We start from the raw sequence: 22,077 nt of genomic DNA, 5'->3' as shown, positions 1-22,077 counted from the left end.
AACGCGGATGAAAAGTCCTGGAACGAATTTAGAAAGGTAAATATTTATTTTCTCAGTTGCGAATTAGTAATAAAATATATAAGATGAAAGTTAACTGTGCTGTTATAGGATGTACCAATAGTTCCTATAAGCTAGAAAAGTTGAAAGATAAAACGTGTTTTCAACACGAAGGGAAGATACTCTCCGAGTGTGGATGTGAGGCACCATTTCGAATGTATTGTTTCCCTAGTTTTAAAAGAAATAGCATAAAAAGAGAACAATGGATTAGTCAGCTTAGACGAGAAGGAAATAAAAAAGAAAGTGCATGGAAACCAGGAACTGCAGATAGAGTATGCTCTGATCATTTTGTTGATAAAATTTCAACTGTTATGAACCCTAATCCAACAATAAATATGGGTTTTTATCAACCTGAACAAAAAAAACCTAGAAGAACTTTAATGAAGCACCCAATCACTTCTTTACCATGTTCTAGTAAAATGCAACCTGTAGAACCTTTGTTGACTGAAAAAAGTATTGTCACAGAGTTTTCAAGTCTTAGTTTTAATGCTGATGTTTTATCACCTATATTATCAGACCATACGTATTCATTGAGCTTACCACAACTTAACTATTGTACTTCATCTGAATACATTTCTTCACTTATCACCTCTTATGTTAGTAAGGTAAATAGCCTTACTAATCAATTAAAAAAGTCAAAAATAAAACAAACAGTCAAGCTTAAACAAAAATTCTCTTGAAGATTAGTTAACAATGATAAAAGAATGAACTTTTATACTGGTATATCTTCGATTGCTATTTTTAATGTTATTTTTGGTTTGTTAAAACCATTTTTACCCTCCATTCGTTATTGGAGAGGCCCAAAACATTCACGTAGCAAAGTTAAACAACTAAAATCTATATCTAAATGTAAACTGTTATCACACAAAGAAGAATTTTTAATGACACTTATGAGGTTGCGCTTAGGTTTATTAAATGAAGATATTGCTGATCGTTTTGACATTTCAAAAGCTTTGTGTTCTAATATATTTACCACTTTTATTAGAATTATTGCTTATATTCTCAGAAATGCTATTATTGTTTGGCTCCCAAGTGAAGTCATAAAAAAAACCTTACCAGAGTCCTTTGTGAAAGCAAAGCATCACAAGTGTAGAGTGATTCTTGATTGTTTTGAAATATTTATTGAACGTCTAAAGTCCCTTTACAACCAACAACAACACTGTCAAGGTATTAATTGGTTTAGCACCAAATGGGTACATAACGTTTCTATCTAAATGTTACGGTGGAAGAGCATCAGATAAATTTATTACAAGTGACAGTGGTTTTTACAATCTGTTGGAAAGAGGCGACGAGGTGATGGCAGACAGAGGATTTCAAATAAGTGAAGAACTATTATTCCGTTATTGCAGTTTATCAGTTCCACCAGGTGCAAGAGTAAAGAGTCAAATGACTGCAACTGAATGCAAGAAGACTACTGATGTTGCGAACTTAAGAATTTACATTGAAAGGGCCATAAACCCAATAAAAACTTTTCGAATCTTAAAAAATGTATTATCCATTTCTATGCTTCATCATATGGATGATATTATTTTATCGTGCGCAGCTTTATGCAATTTAAAGCCTGCTTTAATAAAAAAATAATTTAAGCTTAAAAGTTTAAAACATAATTTTTAATTTAGTATTAGTCACGCGTGCTTAATACAATATATCCACTTTTTAATAAAACCCTCCAGTTTGTTAGATCTGGACTAAAATTCCCACCCACACTTTAATTCTCCCCCCCCCCTTGTATTAAGGACTCAATAGTAAGCACGCGAGAGTATTAAAATTGTAAATTTTTTTAATTACTTGTAAGGGATGCCGGACACCACCATGCACTTTTAATGAATATATATGTTTCACACTATTACTGCTTTTTACTATTATAAATAGCTTGAATAACCATTTTGATTTTCAGTATTTTCTTTACCTAAATATTTGTACACCATTATTTGGATCTTATAATAAGACAATAAGTTATTGTTTCTTTTTCTAAACTCAATAAAAATACCAATTTAAATATAAGAAGGATTTTATAATTAAAAAAAAAGATTTTACAATTTTGTTCCAATCAGTTAATAGAAAAATCTACAAAGACAGTTTTTAAGTAATGATCGTTGTAGTATTTAAAAAAATCAACTTTCATACTCAACCAACTAGCTTCATCAAATGCAACTTTATCAATTGTATACCCATGAGCTGTCCATACCATAAAATAACAATTGTTCATCTTAGCAGTTCCCATTTGAACCTGACATTGAGTATAATATCTATGCTTTTTATTAATGACAAACTTGTTATTTAAATTTTTTTTAACATAAGGAAGAGATATATTTGGATCTTGTGGTGTTGTATGGTTAATTGAAAATGGGCATTTTATTTCTAAACAAGCTGGTGGGAAACACGAGCATCTGATTACTCTATCAGGGCTTCCACCTATATAGAGCATTTCAACATCTAAAAATAATCCGCATTCATTTACAGTTAAATTTTGATGAAAAGATTTCATCACTTCAAAAAACTGCTTTGCTGCTTCAATTTCCATTGCTCTCCCATACTTTAATGCAGGTATATCTGGGTTCACAAATGTTAGCCCTGAAATACTTTGGTGCAATGACCACTATCAACTTTAATGCCCATGTTAATTTTTTCAATTTTTTTTAGAACATCATGAGCTTTTGAAGCAGTTATAACTCGCTTTCGAAAATTAAACCAAAGCTCATTTGTGCTTTGACCTACAGTTATATGCCCTATATCAGTAACAATTATTTGTTTTCATGTTTTCACTGAAGGAAAATTTATTGTCTGACATAACAATAATATCATCCATGGTCAAAATTGTAGGTTTGATAACATTTGAAGACACAATCAATTCTTCCATATAATAAATGTCAGGTTTAGGTACAACAGAAGTTATGATACTATGAGGAGCAACGGTTTCAATTGCTTTTGCTATGTCTGTTAAATTTAAATTTTTTAGGCCACAGTTAACTAATGGGTTGTAATTACGCTTTTCATTTGATACTAGAGAACGCTTTTTTCTTCCACGCCTACCAAATTTATCACGATCAAATTTTAAGTCACATATTTTTGATGGTGCTACTATGCTGCGGTTGGGAAGCCACTCTGATTTTGAACTAGTACAAGCTACATTCGTCAAACCATTTCTAACAGCAGCCTCAATTCGAAAGAGGGTTGCAGCAACATGATTACATGTCTGCGATAAACCAGCTAGACAAGTACAATGTGCAGAAACTATTTTAGCAGTTTTTTTATTAAAAATAATCCATAGCTTGTGAAAGAGATCATTAATTTTTTCAGATTTCCTATAGTTCCCTTTTAAGTAACAGTATTCACTTTCTATTCCAACTTGATGTTAAAATAAAGGTTCAAGCCAGCCACATTTAAAATAACTATAGGCTTTACACGTTTTGTAGTTACTTAAGTCTTTACTGGCTATTTCAGCAGAGTTAAATAATAAATAATTGTGTATATCAGGATATAATAATATTGGCCAACAAGTTAGGCCTTCGTCTTCTGATAACCAGCCATTACTGAGCTTAAAAGGATCAGGTAATTCAACACCGTTAATAAAAAGTTTTTTTTTGTACTCAGTATTTATATCATGTTCCACCTCTTCAGCTGTTTTAATAGGCATAACATTATTTTCCATTGCACAATATACTCGAGCTGCAAGAATTTCTTTCTTTCCAGATATCTTCAAGCCACGAAGACGTAAATAAGACTTCAATTCTTCAACTTTCATACTACATACTATATCATAATCCATTTTGATCTATATATGTTTTATATTTGTTTAAAAGATTATTGGCTTAGTTTATGTTGTTTGTTTATACTTCGTTTACTCAAGAATTAAAAGCTGACTTGATTTATTTCCCTCATAAACTTGATCCAGTTTTTTTTTTTAATTCTCCGTAACGCGGCTTGAATTGGTGTATTTAGTGTTATTATTAATGTTATTGTTAATATTATTATTATAATTATTATTATTATTGTTATTATTAATATTATTATTATTATTATTATTATTAGTAGTAGTAGTAGTAGCATTGTTATTATATTTATACAGAGTACAACATTTTAATACAAAGTAGAACTGCTATCAGCCCCTGTTTACAAATAAATAAATAACAATATATATATATATATATATATATATATATATATATATATATATATATATATATATATATATATATATATATATATATGTATATGAAAAATATATAGCTGTAAAAATTTTTTATTAAGGTTTAAAAAGTTGGTTTTATTAAAAAGTTTAAGGAGGATGTTAAAAATCTATAGAAATTTGTTATCAAATAAAGAGTCCGTTTTAAGTAGGGTTACCAAATGTCCGGCTTTTACAAAGGAGAACACAGAAGAAAAAAAATTATTTTTACAGCTTTGACTCTGTATTCTCCTCCATAAAAGCTGGAAGTCTGACAACCCTAGTTTTAAGGTGGTACATACCCTTTATTTTACAGAAATTAAAAAAAAAATCAAAAAAATTTATGAAGAATACGTTTTAAAAGTTATTTTTCAAATATTTTTATCAGAAAAACCAATTTAAGTACCTTTTTTAATGTCTTAAACGTTTCAGGCATAGCAACGTCCTTAGCAACCATCTTTTCACTAACTCTTACTTAGTTTTATTCATATGTGATTAAAACTCTTTTGTAATAACAATATAGTTTTAATTTAGAAATTTATATTTAAATAATATAATAAGAACTCATTCTGAAATTGAAAATAGATTATTTGCTTATAATCAATACAGACACATCAAAAAATAAACTCGACTAAAAAATTCTGGAAGACAAAGATATCTATAACATTACAAATAGTTTTAGTTTAAGATTTTTTTGTTAAAAGAGGTAGCTACATGCTCAGACTGTGAAAATAATGTTAACGTTAGAAGTAATGAAGTTAAACAAGAAGGATTTAGCTTAGAACTACACCCATCACGTATTTGAAGTTTTTGTCAATGACATCAAACATTCGAAACTGACAAGAGTCTTATTGCTTATATATAAAATAAAAACAATATCACAAAATATTTTGGCAAATACTTCTTTGATTCTAATGATTAAATGGTGGTAGCATTTTGAGAAGATTATAGAGTTTATAGAGCTGTAAAATCTTTTACTTCATTATTTTCTTATTTTATTTTTTTCTCCTATCTATTTTTAAAAGCTTACAACAATATTATTATTGCTGTGCATGGTATATATACTAGCGTTTGTAAAGCATTTATGACTAAAACAGCCATAGAAACAACAAAAATAAAGAGACAGAAAAATGAAGAAACAATGACCTGTACAGTTTCTGTTGATAGTTAATGGCAGAAGAGAGGACACAGCTCACTGAACATATGAAGAACATTTTTGTATTAAGAAAAGTTATTGAAATAAGTATTGGTTTTGCATTATTAAGATTAATGATGAGAACTTTGGTTTAAGACCAATAATATAAAACTTTGCCAGTTTCACAGTTTATGCATAATGCATTAGTTGAAAGTTATAAAGAGCACATAAAAAACATTCATATAAATAACCAAAGATCAACATCATCAACATAAAGCGTATATATTTGAGGAAAATAAAAAGCCACTAGAAATGGATTTCAACATAAAATAAAATAGTATGGAGAGACTCATGCTTATTTTGCAGGCTTATATTAATGAATTCATAGTGTTTTTATCAGTTTAATTTTATTTTTGTGTTTTTCTCAGTTTTTCAATATTTAGCAATTTTGTTAACTTAAAAGCATTATATCTTAAAATCAACATAAGCTTTTAGGTTGAAATTTTCTTTTTAGGTTGATTTTTTTCTTTATTTATCACGGCAGAAGTTAAATTAAAACTGATGTCTATAATTAGCACTTTTTAAGGGCATTTACAGTGGGAAATACTATTATGAGTAAGAAATATCACTATCTTTTGAACTTTTTTGCATTATGACTTGGTTTTAGTTCAACTCCTGCATTACTATACCATGAAAAACTAGTGAAAATTTGAATTATTAAGTCCTAAATTATTTTAGTTTTTTAGATATTTTGTCTACAAAATACCATCAAAGTACCGTTTTTTCAGTAATAATCGAGGCAAAAAGGCTCAATTAACTATCTTTTAAATTAAATTATTTCAAAATATTATATTTTGAATAAAAACAAATTAGAAAACTGTTATATATTATCTTATTCTGAATTTTATTTTTTATGGGTATGCACCACCTCAAGTGCATTGGAGTTTAATTCTTGATATATCTCATTTTAACAAAATGAACTCATGTTAAGACGTGTTTTTTAACATTTCCAAGTTTTCAATACTCATCAATAAATATATCATCAGTTTTATATTATTTATTTTTGATTTTTTTACCAAAACTAAACTATTACGCTTTTTTTTGTCTATTTTTATTTTTATAAAAGTTGCTTTTAATTTCATCTGGAATGTTTGTTTGAGGATTTTGTGTTGAAATTATTATATAAAACAAAAATATATTATATAAAGCAAACACAAACGGAAAAAATGTTGCTGAAGAGTTTGGTTAGGAAGGAGGCGTAAACTTCCTATTATATGCTCATCCACGGTGCTCTGTGATAAGACTGTAAGGACTTCTTGAGGCACCTAAATAAAAATTTGTTTGATTATTTATTTGTATTTTTACCTATTTTTTAATTAATGTTATATTTAAAGTAAAAAAATTTTGTGTGTGTTGTTTTTGATGTAACTTTGTTGTTCTATACATTGAACTTTTGTTGTTCTTTGGATCACAATAAATAAAGCTGTTACTTTTTAAATTGGAGATTTTTTGTTAAATGTTCTATTTTTTATTCATTGATTCTAATTTAATATAAATTATAACCGCAATAGTGTGCTTAATATGATATAAATATATAACTTAATCTCTTAAATACAGTGAATTTTGATTTTTATAAAGTGTTTATAATAAATATGCCCGTAAATATATCTTATTCTGTTTTTAAACTCTGTGTTTTAATAATAGCAAGGCTAACAGTTATTTTTGCGGTTTAGCTTATGGAATAGCCTATAAAAACATTCGCTTTTTCTCTATTGATTTATATCTATCTTTTTAGGTTATAAAATATCCTTAGGGTAGATTATAAAATTAACACCTTAAGCGAAAAATGGAATATTTTTAAAAACAATAATGCTGGATCCAAAATTTTTGCGAATAAACAATTTTTAGTGATCTTATTTTTGGAATACAATGATTTGTTATAAACAAAACTTATCATTAAAAAATCAAATTTTATGCCACTTTTTGTAGCAACACTGCTATGTTTTCCGCAAAAAGAAAAAAAATGAGTTCGTTATTTTTTCAATTATAAATATTAAACATAAAAAAAAAGAAAAAAAGTTATTTTTTTTACTACCAAAACATAAAACTTTTTTTTGTTTATTATGTTTTCTTCAAAAAGTTTTATTTAAAACCACATTTTAGGACTTTAAACTAGGTAATTTCAATAAAAAACACTGGGTAATTTGAGCATGATCATACTATACCAAAATGGCATCTTTAAATAAAAACAAAACTAAATGTTTCTAAGCATCGTTTTTTAAACAAAAATCGATTGAATTTTTGCTAACATATTTTTCTTTATAAAAAAATTAATTTCATTATATTAGTACCAAAATTCTGCGCCACAGATTTATTCATGCGTGATGATATTATCTTAACAACGCTAAAAATTTAACATCGTTTTAATTAGATGATAGCCGCTAATTACTGCATATAAATTTAAGCTAATTGTACTGATTCCTGTTATCACCACATAAAGTCGATTCAAAAAATACAAAGTAATTTTAACTTACATCTAAGAAATCTTTAAGTATGCTCATATTACCAAGGTGCTCATATTACCCTAATCTACCCTATATAATTTTTCTTAGCTAACCCTAATATCTATGTAATAGGAAATTATTAAATATAAAATTAAAATATAAAAATTTCATTAAAAAAAGAGATTACAACAAAAATGAAATGGACGACAAAACTAAATCATTAGTATTTAAATCTCATTAGTATTTAAATCTCATTAGTATTTAAATCTCATTAGTATTTAAATATCATAAGTATTTAAATATCATTAGTATTTAAATATCATTAGTATTTAAATATCATTAGTATTTAAATACCATTAGTATTTAAATATCATTAGTATTTAAATATCATTAGTATTTAAATATCATAAGTATTTAAAAATCATTAGTATTTAAATATCTTTTAAAAAATGAATAAAAATAAAAATTGCTAAACAAAAAAAGATAGTGTCAATTAAAATTTTAAACTTCGTACAAAAACTTATAACTAAAAACCCCAATTAGAAAGGAAGATACCTACAAAACTATGGAAGATGAACACAAACTATGGAAAATGAAGACAAAAGTAAAGTTAACCCAGTTGAAAAGAAACCATCAAACTGTTCAAACTTTTTTAGTAAACGAAAAAGTGAAAATATCAATCAGAAAAATTCGAAAATTGCATCATCCAACTGGTTGTAAATAGTGTTTCTAGCATTATTTTTTTTACTATCAGGATTTGTCGGATTTAACAGAGAATTAGCAAATAAATTCAGAGAATTTATTTGACAGACATTATATTAGAAATACGGTGGTAAAGGAAGCAGAAAATTTTATGAAAGAAATGTTAAATAAAGAATTTTATGCTTCATAAAAACTTTATTTTTCTAAAAATGGATGTTTGTGTAAGACACAGAATTAATAAAAAAGTTCTTAAAAAGTGTTAATAGGAGAAAAGTCTCCGTAATTGTCGCTGAAAATCCATGCTTAGTCAAACAAAAAAAATAAATTTTGCATTATTGTTCATACGGTATAATTATTATCAATACAACTTAGCGCAAAACAACTTTCTTTGGCTCTTTGACCTTGTGACGTTAATAAAACGCGGAAACACGAAGATAAATGTAAGATTATGATACCGATTTAACAATAGGGGAGATAGGGTGCCTTGATCGTTTGGGCAGCATAATCTTTTAGCTTTTACTCGTTTATTTTTGTCTTAATTTGACAGAGATCAATTAACCTAATCAAATAATTAAGGGTAGTATAATGGTTAATTAAATTTAATTAAGCATTATACTACCCTTTATTGATTAATCGTAATACTTTTGATCAACTTCTGCGTTAAGGAAATAGAAATTACAGTTTTTCATCATGAAAAGTGATTTTTTTGAAAGTAGTTAACAAATTCAAATAAATTTTTAATTAGATTTCCGTATGGCTTTGCAACCATTTTATTGTAAACTCATATGTGTTAAGCGTATAATAAATATGTTTTTTTAGAGTTGGTTACAATATTTACAGAAGCTACTGGCATCAATATATCAACTGTACCTATTGGGGCATATTGATCGTTGACAATGCAGACAATGCTCATGGATCGGAGGATCAAAGTGCTCCATATAACTTATATTATAAGACGAATTAACAAAGTTATTATAATTAATAAAACGCATGACATGTACTTAAGACGAATAAAATTTTTTACATAACAAGTATAATTATTAATATTAAAAATGCAACAATATCATTTTTATTAATATTAAAAATGCAACAATATCATTTTTATTAATATTAAAAATGCAACAATATCATTTTTATTAATATTAAAAATGCAACAATATCATTTTTATTAAGATTAAAAATGCAACAATATCATTTTTATTAATATTAAAAATGCAACAATATCATTTTTATTAATATTAAAAATGCAACAATATCATTTTTATTAATATTAAAAATGCAACAATATCATTTTTATTAATATTAAAAATGCAACAATATCATTTTTATTAATATTAAAAATGCAACAATATCATTTTTATTAATATTAAAAATGCAACAATATCATTTTTATTAATATTAAAAATGCAACAATATCATTTTTATTAAGATTAAAAATGCAACAATATCATTTTTATTAAGATTAAAAATGCAACAATATCATTTTTATTAATATTAAAAATGCAACAATATCATTTTTAAAATGTAGCAGTGCAAGAAACTAATGTTAATAATATTTTCGAACTTTATAAATAATATTAGTTTTTAGTTTTACATAAGTTTTACAATTAGTTTACATAATGTTATTACTAATTACAACAGTAAACAAGTTTTTTCTGCAGAAGTTGAAAAAAATTTATCAAGTTATTTACTGCATGCATCAAAAATGAACTATGGACTTTCAACGAAGTCAAAACGATTATTGGCATATGAGTTTTGCTGTAAAAAATAATAAGATCTGCCCATCATCATGAATCAAAAATAAAATTGCAGGCATTGCAAGCAATATAAATTTGGTCTTTATTGCGTATATAACGTTGATGAAACTGGTTCAACAACGGTACGAAAGCCAGTAAAAGTGTTAGCAGGTAAAGGAAGTAAAAAAGTAGGAAGAAACACATATGCCGAACGAAGAACATAGGTAATTGTAAGTTATACTGCAAGTGGAATTGAAAACTCTATTTCTCAAATATTTGTTTTTCCTAGAGTCAAATTTTACGATTACATGATTAAGGAGAGTTCTCCTGGATGCGTGGAATCAGCAAATCCTTCTGGTTGAATGAATTCAGACATTTTTATAGAATGGATAAAATATTTTGTGAGGTATTCAAACTGTTCTCATGAATCTCCAGTTTTGTTACTTCTGGACAGCCATAAAAGTCATATTTTTGTTAGAGCTTTGGATCTTGTAACTCAACATAGAATTACAATGTTAAGTTTTCCTCCCTATAGCACCCATGAATTGCAGCTATTGGATGGAACTGTTTCCGGACCATTGAAAAGGTTCTACAATGCTACATTTGACAATTGGATGGTCACAAATCCAAGACCTACAACCATTTACGATATTGTTTATATCGTATATATGGTTTGCAAACAATAATAGTTCACGAACTATATACAAAGCTTTCTCCCCATCTAATATACAGAAAGGATTTCAAGTAGCAGGCATCGAACAATTTAATCTAGAAATTTTTGAAGATGATGAATATTTGCCATCATCAGTTACAGATTGTGCTGCTCCAAATACAGTAAATACAATTCTTGTGGAGCCTGAAATGATTGCAGCACATGGAGAATGAAATGCCTGTAGTACATCATGAAACAAGTTTTTTGAATAAAGTGTGACCAAGCATTGCTTCATTACTCTCACCTGAAGTTTTTGAAGCATTACGCAAAAGCATCTCCTAGAGAATGAAATGTTAATAGTAGGCAGCTAATGTAGGCAAAAATGCGGTAATGGTCAAGTGGTAGAGCGCTAGCTTCATAAGCAAGAGGTTACGAGTTAGATCCCTACCACGTCCCTGGTATTACCGCGCTCAAATTGTTTCTCCACGATGCGGCCTTGTTCGTCAAGGTTCGTGTTATATCGGAGTTATAGAGTTGAGTGAGGGTTATAACCACAAATAAGTAGCCTCTTCGTCTGTAGTGGCCTTCTAAGCCTTGGGTGAATTAACATAAAAAAAACAAAAAAGTAAAACTAAAAACAAGGATCTTAACTGATTCTCAAATCAGAAATGAAATTAGTTTGAGAGAAGAAAAGAGAGCCCTAAACCAAACTAACCAACAAAAGAAACTCATCACAAATAATAAAAAAAGGGGAGAAGTTAAAAACTACTTAGATAGGAATAAAATACAATGTAAAGTAAAAGCAGCTACGCAACTTGCTATAGTTAATCTTGTAAACTCAAGTCTGAATAAAAGTCTTAAACGAGTCTTATATATTTTTTGTAAACTTAAAATACTGTATTCTTATAGACTTTATAAGCTTCAAGTTTTGTAAAAACTTTACACATATATTAATACGTCCTTGCAGGACCGTCATTAGGGTTGGTGGCGCCCGGGGCAAACGTAGTTGCGGCGCCCCCTGTCCTTTCAGTAATAGTTGCATATATAAACTTTTTGTGTAGCTACTAATACTTTAATACTTACACCACCTACAAAGCCACTATAAAGATAAATACACACACATATATATATTCAAACAACGTTAATCTTTTTGCGTCTCATGTACGGAGGTAGGTTTTAATTAACTTTAAAGCTTTGATGAACTTCCGCGGAACGCTGTATTATGTCCACCAAGTATAAAATTGATACTATTTTCTTAAGAATGCTTCTCCACCGTTCTGTGTTAATTTGTTTGATAGGACCTTGATCGACAGCTTGTTCATTTTTTATCTTGATTGATATAATAATAGTAATAATAATAATAATAATAATAATAATAATAATAACAATAATAATAATAATAATGTTATGTATTTGCCAGTTAGTAAAAAATTTTGACAATCGTAATCAATAAAAGAAAAATTTACATGACTGACATGAATGATTTACATGATGATATTTTAATCTATTTTTCATAACAACTGAAATAAGATGGATAAGTTCCTTTCAGACTTGCTCTGTGAACTTTTTCCGGTTGGGGAAACCTTCTTTTTTCCAAAAATGATTTTGGAGTTGGGTCAAACATTGTAAGGAAGACAATAAGCTGTATCAGATTCTGGAGAGTATATAAGCCATCTCTTTTTACTTGTTCGCCATTTCATGCTACCCTGTATCAAAATTCATTTGAGAAATGGCGTTTTTTGGTTATAGGATATTCTTTATTGTTTTTAAGGAAAGGCATTGGATTCAATTTGATGATGCAGTCACTCTCTCTCTATTACAGCCAGCCGTTCCGGCCAAATGGAAGGGTCATTAGATATAAATCTGCAAGTGTCACTTCTGCAAGTGTCACTTCTTTTGTAATTGTAAAACTCTCATCTGTTTCAACTATTGTATGCTTTTAATTACATTCAGGCTCTTTGTTTTTCTTTGATGCTTCCTGAGATTTTCGGCTACAAATGTTCAAGAATGAAGTTGATGAACATGTGGCAAAACTAGCTGAAGAAATTGAACTATACAACAAAGGGTTACTCACATTATCTTCTTGGTTAGATTGAGACAGAGTGGAGGTCTTACTAGGTATTTTTAAGGAGTTTTTATCACACAAAGTGTTTGATTCGCAAGGTTGTGAAAAACTTGGAGAATGAAAAGAATGTGCTAGTTGTGGCTATTTACTAAAAACAGCTTAATGGGTTGCTTCAGAGTCCTTGGCAAATTTATTTCTTTAGAAAATTGACAGTTTTTTTTAACATTTTCAATAAGAAAATATTCAAATTTAAATTAACACTGTAAAACTTTGTTTTCGTTTCTGAAAACATAAACTCTTCATTATGTAAGTTTTTTAAAGTTTGCTACCCTTTTTTTTACAACATTTTTATTAACTTACTTTCTTGTCGATTTATTTATTTTATTATCCGCACAAAACAACCATGAGTTCAGCGTTAATAATCGAAATTATTTAAAAAAGTAATTAAAACAAACACGAAATTTTTTTTTACTGTAGCGCAAATAAAAAAAATGTTAAAAAAACTTTTCAAAACAAACTTTAGTTTAGTGAATATAAAAAAAATCGTTAAAAAATACAATGATTAAAGTTTAATAAAAACATTTTTAAAACAACTAAAAAATTAAATAGTATTTTTAAAGAAATTTATTTTTAAAAAAGCAACTTTAAAAAGTAAAAAATAAACTTTTTCTTGATACCTCAGGTCTTTGTGTACGTACGCAACCTGAAATAAAGTCAATGACTAAAAATGTTGGGCGCCCAAGGTTTAAAATGATAAAGATATTTTATAAAATTATGAAGCTTGCTTAAAATAAAAAAAAACTTCCAGCGGCGCCCGGGACAACTTGCCCCGGTTGTCCCCCCAGGGACGGCTCTGCGTCCATGGTAGCATAAACGGGCTTATACATACAATTGTGGTAATTTTTTAATAAAAATTTACTTTAAAACTTTTTACACGTGTGTGTTAGGCATCCAATACCGGTATATTAAAAACCGGTATACCAAAAACCGGTATCTATACCGGTTTTCGGTATACCGTTATAGATACCGGCCATTTTTCCTCATTGGACAAAATTTTTTCGAGAAGACTTCTTCCGTGTTTTGACACGAAAATTTTTAGAGAGTTATAAGCGCGAAAATCACCGTATAAAACTTCGATTATAAAAATAGATAAAAAAGAGACTTTCTTAGATGTAGGAAGCCTTTTATAATATTTAGTTACCAAAGTATTAAATAAGTTACATTTATATTTTGAAATATTAAACTCTTTTAATAATTAGCTAAAATATCTATTCGAAAAATTATAAATGAAGAGAACTTAGATTATTATTAGAAAAAAAAAAGCATTTTTAAGAATTTGAAAATTTTTTTTTGTTTAATTATAATCTGATTTTGGAAATTGAAAGTCTGTCGTTATCTTTTTTTTTTTTTTTTTAAAAAAGTTGTTTTTAAATTTGTAAAAGTGAATGTTGCTTTTAAAGTTGTTGCCGCATTTGAAATGTGATTAGAAATTTTGATTTGAGGGTGAGCCGTTATTGTTTTTAATTGTGCAAAGATAGATTTATCAATGAAAAATATTGAGACAATAATATCTAAGCTTGAAGATCAGAAGCAAAACATTTTAAAAGGAACTAAAAAGCTATTTAAAAAACAAGAAGAAACTTTAACATAAATAATGAGTTCCAACATAAAAATAATATCAAACAGACTAGATAAACTTGAAAAATAACAAGATAACTTGACAAATAACAGACCAGATAACAGACAGACAGACAAGATAAACTTGAAAAAGAACTTAGTCTTAACAAATCCCGAGTTGAAATACTAAAAAAAGTTACTAGCGACATTTAAGATAGTATTACCTTCCAAGAGGAAAACATCTCTCAACTTAATATAAAGATCAATGAAGAAATAAATACTTCGAAAAAATAATTATAGATCTAGAAAATCTCGTCGCGATAATTTAAGAGTTGATGGCGTTGCAGAAACGTGTCTGAAACGTGAACTACCGTTTGAAACTTGGAATGATTGTGCAAGAGCAGTTAAAAAGATCTTTAAAAACCAGCTTGGAATTGCCGATGATATAGTGGTTGAGCGAGCTTTTTTAGAAGAACTATAATTCTTAAGCTCCTGAATTATTATGATAAATGCACAATTTTAACATCTGTAAAAAAACTTAAAGGCACAGGAATTTTTATCAATAAAGATTATACGAAAGTAACCCTAGAACATAGTAAAAAATTGTAGGAAGAAGTTAAAAGGGATCGTAAAGAGGGTAAGTATGTAGTAATCAAATTTGATAAAATTTTTGTTAAAGATATGGATAAATAAAATAACGTAATTCGGAAATAAAAGGAGATTCTATAACTCTCACCGGAATGGCAGAAATTAGCGACCTTAAACACCAAGCTTTTAATTTTTCTAAACTGAAAACTTTAATAGATGTAAATGTAGAAAAAGACCCTAATTATTGTCATGATTTAAATAATGATTGCTTTTACTATTATCCAAGTAAAATATAAGAATCTCTTTTAATTTCCATTACGGCGAACAAATTAAAATCCTTCATGTAAATATCAGAAGCATAAATCGCAACTTTGAAAAGCTTATTTACGTGAAGTTCTTATTTACGTGAAGGAAACCATTGCACATTATGTTAGGAGTGATTAAGCGTTTCTGGCTGCGATAAAGAAATCTTAACTATTGAAATCTTAAACAATGAATCTAAAAATGTAATACTTAGGTTTCTTATCGACCACCTGACGGTCTGAGTGAGAATCTGAGCACGTTTTTTGAACAAAATGTTTTCAAAATAGGCATTAGAGAAAAAAAAAATTATTATTGGCAATTTTAACATGAACTTTTTTAACTATGAGAATGACTGTAAAATAAAAATATTTTATGATTTAATATTCTCCTAATTAAATGTCCAGTTAGAGTATCTACAAACTCAGCAACTCTCATTGATAACATTATTACAACTGATGTCTTCAATAACAATATACAAAAAAGTATATTGAAAACAGATATACCTGATCATTTCCCAATATTTCTATCATTCAACTCAAATACTAAAATTAAAACCAAAACTAATAATAAAATAAGTAAACGTATATATAACATGAACAATATTGAATAGTTTTAAAAACAATAAAATTTATATGAAAGCATATAAATTTTAATGACAACGCAAATAAAATTTATGAAAATTTTTTAAAACATTTTATTTTGTCTATGATGCCAATTTTCCTATCAGTGAAAAAACAATAAATCAAAATGTTTAAATGCTCCTTGGATTACTAAGAGTTTTAAAAAATCATCTAAAATAAAACAAAAGCTATATATAAATTACTTAAAAATAAAAACACCTTTAAATGAAAAATTATACAAAAATTACAAATATCTATTTAAAAAAACTTAAAAAAGAATTACTAGTCAAAATTAATTGAAAATATTAAGAACGACTCTAAACACACTTGGAAAATATTAAGAGAAATTGACGGAAAACAAAAAACTTGCTCAGGCCACCTACCGCAAGTGATTAGAGTGGATAACAAAGATATTTTTGAACATAGATTGATGGCTTATGAGTTTAACAAATTTTTCATTGACATCGATTCCAAACTGGCAAATAAAATTCCTAATACCCAAGTTGTGTTCAAAAACTTTTTAACATCGATGGATGATTGTATTTGCTCCAATAAATTATCTTCTGAGCAATCATTTGAGGAGTTTCAAGTGTCATTTAAAAAATATTTAAAAAAACAAAGTCTCTGGAGCTGATGAAATAAATGGAAACATAGTCTTAGAATGCTTTGAACAATTAAAAGATATTCTCTTTAAAGTTTTCAAAGCGTCAATAAAACAAGAAGTTTTTCCTGATCAGTTAAAAATAGCTAAGATAATCCCAATTTACAAAGAAGCAGACTGAGAACTATTAGATGTAACTACCGACCTATCTCTATTTTATCAACATTTTCGAAAATCTTAGAAAAAATTATTTACAATAGATTATATACTTATTTTAAGGAGAAGAGCTTTTTTTATAAAATTCAGTTTGGTTTTAAAAATAGTTCTACTGAGCATGCAATCATCCAATTCGTCCGTGAAATCTTTAAGTCTTTCAAAAGTTCACAACTTACTTTAGGTACTTTTTTGGATTTATCAAAAACATTTGATACAGTAAATCGTGGAATTTTGATTCATAAACTTAAATATTATGGAGTGAATAACGTAATTTTGAAACGGTTTAAAAGTTATTTAACAAATCGCAAACAATTTTTTTCTTTCAACAATCCTTATCAAAAAAATGTTTTAGATATTTCATGTGGTGTTATATTATTATACTAATATTTTAAATATTTTATGCTTTGTATAAATATGCAAAAATAATCTTTCTCCTGCCGTTTTTAATGATCTAATTACCTCGAAACCTACCAATAATACTCTCTAAGAAATATCAACCTTCTATATGAGCCTTTTTGTCGAACAAATTTTATTCAATTTTGCATTGACATCTCACCAAACAAATTTATTGAAATGTTATCCAGTTAAAGTTTCAATTTCGCCATCTACTGCTGGTGTTTCCACTACACCTAAGTTGCAACTCGCTAGACCCAGAATTAAAATTTCAACTTATTTTACGAAAAAACGAAGACGAAGATACACTGCCAAATGTTTTAGCTGAAATGTCGGCCACCGATGGATTGCTATTCAGAGCTTTTATAACATCCGATGAACTAAGAAAATCGCTGATAGCTCGAGGTTTCGATGTGCTAAAGTTATCCGAATCCATTCGCTAAATAGTTATGAAATATGCTACTAAAATTCAAAACTTGATAATAAAAGAATTGTCTGAACTTCAAAAGCAAGGTAACCAACTTAGTCTTACATTTAACGAGTGGACTTGGGTAAAAAATAGACGTTATTTGAACATTAATGTTCATTCTCGAAAAAGATTTTTGAATTTGGGTTTAGCACGAGTTAATGGACATATTCCAGCAGAAATGTGTGTTAAGTTAATTGACAACCTACTAAAAGAACACAACCATTGCATGTATTACCGCGGATGGTGTTTCAGTTATGAAGAAAGTGGGACAATTAATGTCCATCGACCAACAACTTTGTCTAACCCATGGAATCCAATTGGCTATGGTTGACGTCTTGTATAAAATAACAGTCGTGGACTCGACAGATGATCAGTTTGAATCTGATGAAGATAGTGCTGGTGAGACTTCAGATGAATATAATGAAGAAAATTTAGACAGATTAAGGATTTTTCAGAGCTTACCAAATTTAAATGAACCTGTAAATAATTTGGCTCCATTGATAAGCAAAGTTAGAAAAGTTGTAAAAAATTTTTTGTTGGTGATCGTCTGAAACCGACAAAAAATGAAATCCTTCAATTTAATCTAAAAACGAAACATGGCAAAGAACTGCCAATAATATTAGATAATAAGACAAGATAGAACAGCTTTCTTTTTATTCTACAAAGTTTTTATAAATTAAAAAAATCCATTTAAAAAGCCCTGATTGTCTTAAATTCAACTATTAACTTAACGGAATCTGAATCACATTTAATATTATCAACAGTTTCCATGTTGCTACCAGTAAAATTGGCTGTAAAAGTTTTATGTCGGAGAAATGCTAATCTTCTATCAGCTGATACTACCATGGCATTTATGCGGCTAAATTTATCTCATCTCATAAAATATCTTCATAAAGGAGATCAAGCCTAAAATAATTTTGGTTCAGATATCATATTTGATCGGCTAACTAAAACTGTTTTAGTAAATTTAATTGTGAATCTTATTCAACGGCTCTCATCCGTCCAAGCTGAAACTACAGCATTGCCATCCGAAACAGATGACAAAGATACCATAATGTGCGAAGACAAACCTTTGAGCTTGACATTACAAGAGCAGCTGGACACGGTCATAAATAATGAGATGAAAACAGTACTAAGAACAAATCAAAAAATTTACGATTTGACTAACATGATACGAAAAGAAATTTTTATATTTGACGAAGACGGCACACATGGTACCAACTTGTAGTTGGTATACGATCAGATTTTAACTATTCCCCAGCGAGCATAGAAGCTGAACGGGCTTTCTCTTCATCGGGAAAGTTATGTACGAAAATTCGATTATCTTTTAATAACGAAGCTTTTTTTTTTTTCAAACAAATTAATTTTATATACAGTCGCGAGCAGTGAATTGTACACAGCAGTAATTTTGGTTACTTTTTATCTTTTTCGAAAAAAGTTTGTCATCAACAAGCATTTTTATCCTTATATTTTAGGCATTATAAAAATCATTAGCATATGTCCTAGTACGGATCCTGAGGAAACACCACAATTTACACAAACTGTTTGCGATTGCTTAAATTCATTTAAAATAAAATAAATCATGTTAATTCATTTTTTACAATTTTATGTGTTATTAGTTAGCAGTTCGCTTTTCGAAATTAAAAATATAAAACGTACAAGTTATATATTAGTAAAGCGAAATTTTGAAAGTTTATGAAGCAAAGTTTAAAGATTAATTATGGTACAAAATACCAAACCGCGTTTCCAGAGCTAAGGTTAGAGCGGGAGTAACGCAATTTGATAACCTGTTCCACAGCCCTGTTTCAAGTGATAAAGGACGTAACTTATTTACTTTGTATTTAAACGTTTAACTCATTAGGATCCAAAAAATTATAAAAAGTATGTATTAAAATCCATATTTTTATTGCATACAATTCAATTTTAGTAACTATCAAAATTTCTTTTTTTAAATTTACACATTTAAATTTCTTTTTTTAAATGTATTTAAATTTTTTTATTAAATAACTAAGATCAAAATTTAGAATCCTATGAAAATTTTTTACCTACTTTTTATTACGATCTAAACAACTGGTAAATATACAATTGCTCAATCATTATTATTTTATAAGCAACTATAATGAAAACAATAACAAAAAAAAACTTTTTTATTTTATTTTGCTTTATTAACCTACCATTCACTTCAAAAAACATGTTTAAACTATTTAAATGAATGTTTCGCAAAAAAAAGTTTTTAACATTTCAAAAATTAACTAAAAAGCTAAACCATTCTTAATCGTTTCAAACTGGAATGTCCAAATTTGGTATTACTCTAGTCCAAATTCCAGATAAAGTACACGGGCACTTATAATATGAATGACAATTTCACTCGTTCCTCTTTGATGATATGCAGTATACCAAGCTTGTAAACAACGGATTTCCAATAGAATGCAACTTAATTAACATCAAAGGTTTGAAAATCAGGAATTTTTTTACCAAATGCAAAAATGTATGACACATGCAAGGCAAACTCATACTTTTTAAAAAAAAACAACATCATTTTCAAAAACATTTTCCAAAAATGCGCAGTGATGAAAACGATAACAAGATATTTTATCAAAGATTTTAAATAACATTTAAAACACATTTATCATACCTTTGTGATCAGAACCATTACAGCCTCGTGTCGGTCGATTGTTAAGATTGAATAGCGGTCTTGTTAAAAATCATTTACTGCAATTATTTACTTCTATACCTACTCCTGTTTTTATAAATTTTAAGTAAGTTTTGTAAGTTTAATGTGCCCCACAATTAAATTATTATACCCAAATGACTTCGCAGTGCTATATGATGGAATAACTATTCGTTGAATTCTAAACAACCATAAGATTTTTGCTGGCCAACCCTTGATAATAAAGATAAACCTAAAAAAAAAGAAAAAGAAAATATAACAAACATAAATCCTCAACTACAACAATTAGCAGGTAATCCTCAATTTCTACGAGCAGAAGTAGTAACTGTGTAGTTTTGCGAAACATATACTTCACCTTAATCTCCTGGTCTTCAGATCCAGTGAAAAGCATATCACCACGTAATGTCATGCAATTGACGCTTCCTTCGTGACGGCTTAGTATTTGAACAGGAAGTAGTTTTACAAGATCCCACAACTGAAATTAAACAATTATTACATTTTAAAGTCTTTCTTATCACACATATATTATAAAGCCTTTCTTATCACACATACATTTTGAAGCCATTCTCATTACACATAAACTTTCAAAACCAGTAGTTACCTGTACTGTGTGATCATAGGATGCTGTAAACAAAAAATTCCCACTTGGTGAAACAACTATGTCGTTGATTATACCAATATGAGCATTTAACACTTTTATATGTTGATGTGTAACAACGTTGTATAAATGTGTATTTTGATTGTATGTGCCTTTCGATAAAATTTAATAAAAATAAGATACCTTATACAAACAAAACAATTTTTATTGAATATTTACAAGGTTATTGCTCAACAACATATCACTATGTTTAAATTTACAATAATAATAATAATAATTTTTTTAAAACCATATTGTAAAGCCACTTTAAAAAGACTATAAAACATTATATAAATATGAAAATGTCATATGTTTTTAAAATAAAAAACTTATTACAATACATAGAAGACTTCCTTTAACTCGGACCCTCAAGAATAATGCATATATATATTGTACGACTGAATATATGTCCAACGTACGTATAATATATATCTGGCGTATGTATAATATATGTCCGACGTATGTATAATATAATTAAGAATGGAAGAATAAAAATCTTTTGATGCATCAACTATTTAGAAAAAGTCCGACTTATAATAATATAATGAAAAAATAAATAAATCAAACCTTATAATCATCTATATGTCAAATGTTAAATTCATTTATATTATTATTATATATAATATTACATTAATTAATCTATATCTATATCATTTTATGTTAAATACAGTATTTGAATACTGTAAAATGCCACTTTACATTTAAATTTTGAAGAAATTCAAAGGAATCATTCGAATGACTTATTCAAATGACTCCTTTGAATGACTCCTTTAAATGACTCCTTTAAATGACTCCTTCAAATGACTCCTTCAAGTGACTACTTTGAATGATTCCTTTAAATCACTCCTTCGAATGAGGTAAATGATTATAACTTATTTTAAGACAAACTAAAATAAAATAGTTTATTGATATAACTAATACAAAACAGTTAAATAACTTTTTT

At 27.9% G+C, this 22,077-nt stretch overlaps 1 protein-coding gene across 1 annotated transcript in view; it reads right to left on the bottom strand.

Moving 5' to 3' along the window:
- Nucleotides 1–19,969: 19,969 nt before the first annotated feature.
- The window catches only part of LOC100205428 (E3 ubiquitin-protein ligase TRAF7), a 56,462-nt gene continuing 54,354 nt past the window's right edge, over nt 19,970–22,077 (bottom strand). Inside the window, exons 10-12 of the mRNA XM_065794013.1 lie at nt 21,099–21,247; nt 20,853–20,972; nt 19,970–20,729 (exon numbers count right to left, since the gene is read on the bottom strand). Coding sequence (XP_065650085.1) covers nt 20,679–20,729; nt 20,853–20,972; nt 21,099–21,247 — 320 coding nt within the window. The 3' untranslated portion in view covers nt 19,970–20,678. The remainder of the gene's footprint in view (nt 20,730–20,852; nt 20,973–21,098; nt 21,248–22,077) is intronic.

This window comes from Hydra vulgaris, chromosome 03 (genome assembly GCF_038396675.1).
Source record: "Hydra vulgaris chromosome 03, alternate assembly HydraT2T_AEP".
Lineage (NCBI taxonomy): Eukaryota > Metazoa > Cnidaria > Hydrozoa > Anthoathecata > Hydridae > Hydra > Hydra vulgaris.
This window is presented reverse-complemented; position numbering and strand designations above follow the sequence as displayed.